Source organism: Morus notabilis, unplaced genomic scaffold (genome assembly GCF_000414095.1).
Source record: "Morus notabilis unplaced genomic scaffold, ASM41409v2 Scaffold93, whole genome shotgun sequence".
Lineage (NCBI taxonomy): Eukaryota > Viridiplantae > Streptophyta > Magnoliopsida > Rosales > Moraceae > Morus > Morus notabilis.
Window position 1 is genome coordinate 264,038 of NW_010364330.1, and position 6,863 is coordinate 270,900.

Consider the following 6,863-nt stretch of genomic DNA (forward strand, 5'->3'; position numbering starts at 1 on the left):
CACAGGCATGCACGCGGGGTGGCAAGGGTGCGCGCGCGAAGCCGACCAAGAACCGACCTAGAACCGATCTAGAACCGACCAAGATTGGGCCCAACCTAGAACCGACCCAAACCAACTCAGAATCGGCCTAGAACCGACAGGAAGACAGAGAACTGCTCTAAGAACTGACCTAGAACTGACCCGAACTGAACTGACCAAGAACCGACCACCCTAAAACTGAAATTGACCCAGAACCGACCTAGAACAGACCACAACAGAACCAAAACTGACTAAGATACGAACAAACCACACACTAATGTATGCAATTCTTGTTTTCTTATATTAAGTTTTTGTTCTTGCAAAAATGTAGAAAAAAAATAAATCCTTAATTTTACCTGAGCAGATTATGTTGCCTCGTTGACGGGGGTTCGGGAAATGGCCGTCTTAGTTGAGGAAGAAGAGTTGTTTTGTGATGCCATTTCAGTCGTGGAAGTCGCCAATTTTTGGTCGGTTTTTAGTGAGGGAGATGGTCGGTTTTTGTTGAAGAGGGGTCGATTTTTGGGTGGTCTGTCCTCGGCGAGAGAGAGTCGGTTTAGTCGGGGAGAGTGAGGAGTGTGGTCGGTCCTCGGTGAGGAAGGCTCGGTTTTGTCGGGGAGAGTGAGGAGTGTGGTCGGTTCTCGGCAAGAAAGGGTCGGTTTCGTCGGGGAGAGTGAGGAGTGTGGTCGGTCCTCGGCGAGGAAGGGTCGGTTTTGTCGGGGAGAGTGAGAAGTGTGGTCGGTTCTCGGCGAGAGAGGGTCGGTTTTGTCGGGGAGAGATGGTCGGTTTTGTCGGGCGATGAGAGAAACTCGGCGAGAGAGAAACCAGTGAGAGGTTGTGAGGGAGTCGGTCGTGTGGTCGGTTTGTGAGAGAGAAAGGGTCAGTTTTTTAGGGTTGGTGAGTAGAGTTTTTTGAAATGACCCGTACACATAAACTAGATATGACCTATTTTTTGACACGTAAGATACACGTCATAATTTTTTTGTTATAAAAAAAAAGTGGTCTAATCCCCAATTTCTGTTTTACTAGTCTCTTTTATTAAATTTTCTCTGCGAAATAAAAGAAGCTAGATAACCGACCTATCACCGTCCGCCACGTTCGTCTGGTGACACACCGCAAGGGACGTGCTAACATTCGCCTTTCCTTTTCAACACAAACAAACAGGAACAGCCTTGTTACTCTTCCCACTCCAGTGAGTGAGCTGGTAGTAACGACATGGAAGCGACGTCGTCGCCGCCACCGGCGAATCTGAACGAGCCACTGAACGACGATAAGAAGAAGAAAACGAAAACGATGACGGAGAAGAAGAAGAAGAAGAAGGAAGCTTTGGGATGGATGGAGTGGCTGAGGGGGTGGTTCTACGTGGTGTACGAGATGCTTTTTCAGAGGATAATGGCGAGCCATTTGCAAAACCCTATGCCTCTCCCTCCGATCAACGATCTCACCTGCATTGTCACCGGATCCACCAGCGGAATCGGCCGCGAAATCGCCAGGTCTTTTTGTTTTTTGTTTTTTGTTTTTTTTCGCCGATTCGTTGATTGATTGATTATTCTTTTGATTTGGTGCTCAAATCTTGGATTTGAAAGGAAATGAATTGGTTTTGATTGGGATAGGCAATTGGCCGAATCTGGAGCGCATGTGGTTATGGCGGTGAGGAATACGAAGGCGGCTCACGAGTTGATCCAGAAATGGCAGAGCGAGTGGTCTGGAATGGGCCTCCCTCTCAATATTGAGGTTTCTTTACTACGAATTCATTTCTGCCAAAAAAAAAAAAAAAAAAAACTTCGTTCGAATTTAGGATTATTTTTTCAGATTTTCAGATATCAACATTTATCAAGAATTAATGTGAAGTGAAGTTGAATTATGGATATTTTTGCAAGATTTTACAATGTCTTTTTGTTTTTTATTTTTTTTATTTATTTTTTTAAATGAACAAACCTTAAAATATAAAGTATATCAAGCGAGGTCAAATTTACCAGGTTGTGAACTTTTGTTTATCTTTTAACAAAAGTAATGAATGGATTTTAGTAAGTAATAGCTTAGTTAGTTCAGTGTATTTTTGCTCATTCCTGAAGTTTTTGATGTTTTCCTAGGTGATGGAACTTGATCTTCTGTCCTTGGATTCTGTTGTGAGATTTGCTGAGGGGTGGAATTCGCGTTTGGGGCCTTTGCATGTTCTTATCAACAATGCTGGAATCTTTTCAATTGGAGGTTGGTGGTTTCTGTGAAGTTCTGTTCATTACCATCTTATTATTTGCAACAATGTAATGCCATTTTAGTCGCTGACATTTCATTTCGAATTAAGTATGTCTGAACCTCATATTTACATTTTTCCTTTTTCCAATAATTATCATCACACGGTGAGTATTATGCATTATCCTTGAATAAGTTGATGAGATTCTATAATAGTTCCTAGCTAATCTTCTAAGAGGCGTGAGATTTCAAGTTGCATCTCTGTTTAACAACCGAAATCTAATATGTTTGGCTGAATCCTAGTTGCCCGCCTTCAAGATGTTTTAGTGGTTCTATTTCGTGTTTGTTTTTATATAAGTTTGTTTTTTTGTACCCTACATTTTTCTGGCATGTCATGGCCCTGAATTTTCCTAGCTTTTTGTCTTGTGCTTCTACTTGGAGTTCCATTTCGTTGTTCGATGGAGTATGTTTAAGTTTTATAGCTGTGTATTATGATATGCTGGTGTTGATTACCTGATAGTGATATACTTTGATTTTCGTGAATTTAGAGCCCCAAAAATTTTCGAAAGATGGGTATGAGGAACACATGCAAGTGAATCATCTGGGTCCAGCGTTGCTTTCAATATTGCTTTTGCCATCTCTTATCAGAGGTTCTCCAAGTCGAATTGTCAATGTGAATTCTGTTGTAAGTTCCACAGTCCTTGTGCATGCGATATATCTGTGTCCTGATATATTTCAGCTGCTACAGCCTACATGCACTAGTGCACCAAAGTGTGGATCATTTCCCCTGTTTGTTCTATTCATATTGGTTTAGAATTATCTCTAAAGTTTCAACTTAGAATGAGACTATTTCATCTGACATTTAAACAAAATAGGATGAAGTTGATATTGACTAATGATACTTTGGGTAATTATAACCTGTAGTTCTGTATTTACATCTTTGACAGAAACATAAATTTTACATCTTTTGTGTGTCTGGCACCAAGCATGAAGCATAGCAGACCTGTTACTGTGTATAAGAAACCTCTACAAATAGTTAAAGTAAGGAACTTTATCTTTTTTAAGCTTAACCATCTTTGTGAATCTGTGTGTAGTCCCCTGGCAAATGAAATATAAAAAAAAGCCCTATGACGAGTTCTCCTTTCTTTTCATGAAATAAAGTGCATCCCATTCTTTCCGGAGCAATGTTGAAAAAGATAAAGAAAAAAAAAAGAAAACGTGTCACACTTTCTAGCTAGCTCAACACGTTAAGAGATGGAAGAGAATTTGTAGGCCTTAAATGCTGATTTCTGATTACATGTACTAGTCAGTATTTCATGTCAGCTTGTTAATTTTGCTGCCAACCTCTTGTTTAAACATCCTTTCACTTCTTTACTTCTTCTCATGTACTTGCTTTATATTCATAGCTATCTAATTTCATGTTCGTTGATTGTATAATTAATTGTGAATTATTAACATAATGCAAAATTATTTCATTTTATACGTGTTAATCCTTATTTATTTATTATTTATTTTGCAGATGCATTATGTTGGGTTTGTTGACACAGAAGACATGAATGTTGTTTCTGGTAGAAGAAAATTTACCAGCTTAGTGGGATACGCAAGCAGCAAGCTTGCACAGGTGACTCAGAAGTTTTGATCCAGCCCTTCTCAAATAGTTTGATGACCTAGAGAATTTCCTTGCATTTTAACGTGCCTGCTTACATTTTCAGGCATCATTTTTTTTTTAAAACATTTTATCTGATCTCCAAGCAATATCACCTAATAAAAGTTAATTTTCTTATGCTCAAGGTTGCACTTGTACACATATTGGAAAGTAATTTTAGATCTGTTATTCTCCGTTTATGAGATAATAAGTAATACTTAAGTGATCGTGAGGTTTTGTTGCAGGTTATGTTTACTAGTGTTCTCTTTAAGCGACTGCCTGCTGAATCTGGTATTAATGTTCTTTGTGTATCACCTGGAATTGTCCACACAAATGTCGTAAGTATCTTGACATAATGTGGTTTTATAATGCTGGGTTTCAGAATTAAGTGACTCTCCTTGGTTTTCTGTTTTCGACGTAAACAGATATTGTACCAATTATTTGAATTTCAATTGTAGGCAAGGGATCTTCCCAAAGCTGTTCAAGCTGCTTATCATTTAATACCCTATTTTATTTTCAGTCCTCAAGAAGGTAAGTCTTCTTAAAAGCTGGCAAATTTGTTTCAAAATCTTATATATCTCCAAGCATGATCATCTCCAACTTTTTAACAAGTTTATGTTAGCAAGCATCTGTAAGGAAATACTTTAGTTAAAGTCTTAATACTATTGGTTGATAGAGTTCTTAGGTTTTCTACAACTATGATACAGAATAGATCTAAAATAAAATAGAAAACATTAGGACATTCACAATTGAGAGTTGTCCTAATAAAAGGAGTTAGTTCTCTACGAACTTATTCCTTTCCTTGTTTTAGTTATTGTCGATTAAGCATTTATCTTTATTCTTTACCTAACTGACTGCCAACTGTTCTAAATATGGATTCTTGTGGAGCAAAACTACACACAAACATAAACATGACCCTCTATTCACTAAGAGATTGGTGGTCTTTATTTTGATAGTGTTAATGTGTTTGGTCTAATATAACAGTTCAAGATTTCTCATTATTTGGGTATCTTTGATTTATACATTAGGTTTACATGGTGAAATATATTTAATATTTTCTAGTCTTGTTTTTCCTGCCCTCATTACATCATCCTTTGTTTTACCTCGTCATATAACAGTATTGGGTGTATAATCTATTCCAATTTCCAAGGGCAGTCTGCATTATATTTTCATAGATTCCTGCATAGAATTTCGCCCTTCTCCTTGAGGTGTGACTTCAGTGGTCAATGTAACAGCCGCTTCACGAAGCTAAAAAGTCATTGCACCTAGGCCATCTAATTTTGCTGTTATTACGGGAAGCCTTTTGGCTTAATAATTTTGTACATAACTTTTAAGGTATATTGGGAATTAAAAAATGAATCAACCCAGATAAAATTGGGCATAGTTAAAGGCCTCTTTGGGAACAGGGAACAGGCGGTGGATATGGTGAGCGATATTCAGAGCTTCCTGTGTCTTTCAAACAATACAACTTTAACATTTCATTGGAAGAAAAGAAAAGAAAAAAAAAAAGGAACAAACCAACAAACATAAGTTTGGCTTTAGGTGTTTTCACAACCCGCTATCTGTTTGATATTGTTATAGGAAGAAACAAAAAAAGAAGCTAAAGTTGTAATTCACCTCTAATTCAGGTTCCAGAAGCACACTCTTTGCAGCCACTGATTCTCAGGTTCCAGAGTACTGCGAACTTTTGAAAGCTGATGATTGGCCCGCTTGTCCTTTCATATCTCAAGATTGCCGTCCCGCAAGTCCTTCGGAAGAAGCGCACAACATTGAAACTTCTCACAAAGTGTGGGAAAAGACACTAGAGTTGATTGGTCTTCCTCCAGATGCTGTCGAGAGACTCATAGAAGGAGAAGACGTTAACTGCAGATATGGAGCTAACCAGGAGTAACTTTCCTTACCAATTCTCACCCCATGAGGTGCAAATCTTTCCAAAGAGTACTAATTGCTTCATGTAGATTATGTATCAAATGAAGCTGCTTTATAGTTTGAGTGAAGAGTTTTGGTCATTAATTTTCGCGCGGGCAAAATAAAGCGCCGTAATCTTCCCGGCGAATTTTAACAAGACACCATTTTGCTCTGAACATGACTTGTGATCTTGCATCTCCGGATGCCCTTCTATCTTTGTCACGACCAAATTTACTAGTTCAGGAACTCAAAGAAACCCTATAGGACTACTGGGAAATGAATGACTTGTCTCTAGCAGTTGCGATAGAATTGCAATGCGGGTTATTTGGCCACTAAACAAACCACATTAGTATGTAATCTGAGCTTGAATTTTTTTCAGTAGCATGCATAAGAACCCCTTTATTTTTCTCTAATTAGCTATTTCTTCTAGTTTTTGTTGTTGGAACCTTGTCTAGTAATCTGAAATTTCATTTTGCGAAGTATTTGCTTGCGTTGGTAGAGTCATTTTTCTCTCCATTCGGTTGGTTCAAACAAATATAATTAATGGAAATGTATTGTTTGCTAATTAATGGAAATGTATTGATCCTCAACATAATCAAATTGGAATAATTGTCTTTTTGGCCAATAGCACCTTCAAAATGAAATAGTTTTAGTGATTTGCTTTTACTAATTAAATTTAAACCTTTGTAAGTGACAGCAGAACTCTAGTTATCCTTGACTTCATTAACAAGAAAGATTGTTGATTTTTTTAAGGCATCACATTTGGTGAGGGTCTTATGTGAGTTATATACAAGTATAACTTGTATTTATTGACTAAAACTACCCTCAAAAAAGAAAAAAAAAAAATTTTCTAGAGGCTAATAACATGTTTTTATGATTTTTCTTATTTTGAGATTTTGCATACACGATTCTTATATTTTTCTGGGCATGCCAGCAAAAAAAAGGCCTAAAAAATGACCAAAAAAAAGTAAAACGTTGTCAAAAGGCCCCCGGCTCGCGTAGTGGGGCGCCTAGGGGCCGGGATGGGTCAAAAATTTACATTTTTATTTATGTTTTACATTCTAAAATTAATATACGATTTTTAAAAATTAATGCAACAAGC

At 37.6% G+C, this 6,863-nt stretch overlaps 1 protein-coding gene across 1 annotated transcript; it reads left to right on the top strand.

Moving 5' to 3' along the window:
- The first annotated feature begins 1,126 nt into the window (after positions 1–1,126).
- On the top strand, positions 1,127–6,154 carry LOC21404286 (dehydrogenase/reductase SDR family member FEY). The gene is made up of 8 exons (XM_010106439.2): positions 1,127–1,508; positions 1,629–1,749; positions 2,109–2,226; positions 2,757–2,893; positions 3,728–3,829; positions 4,099–4,191; positions 4,312–4,384; positions 5,482–6,154. The coding sequence occupies exons 1-8, from the start codon at positions 1,231–1,233 to the stop codon at positions 5,742–5,744; spliced, it is 1,185 nt and encodes a 394-aa protein (XP_010104741.1). The 5' UTR covers positions 1,127–1,230; the 3' UTR covers positions 5,745–6,154.
- The last annotated feature ends 709 nt before the right edge of the window (positions 6,155–6,863 follow it).

What these genes read in the sequence shown, in the direction of transcription:
- LOC21404286 (XM_010106439.2), top strand. Translation starts at nt 1,231, where the DNA reads ATGGAAGCGACGTCGTCGCCGCCACCGGCGAATCTGAACGAGCCACTG. An exon ending in CAAGCAGCAAGCTTGCACAG is followed by an intron (nt 3,830 to 4,098) that starts GTGACTCAGAAG and finishes GTTTTGTTGCAG; the next exon opens with GTTATGTTTACTAGTGTTCT. An exon ending in GAATTGTCCACACAAATGTC is followed by an intron (nt 4,192 to 4,311) that starts GTAAGTATCTTG and finishes TTTCAATTGTAG; the next exon opens with GCAAGGGATCTTCCCAAAGC.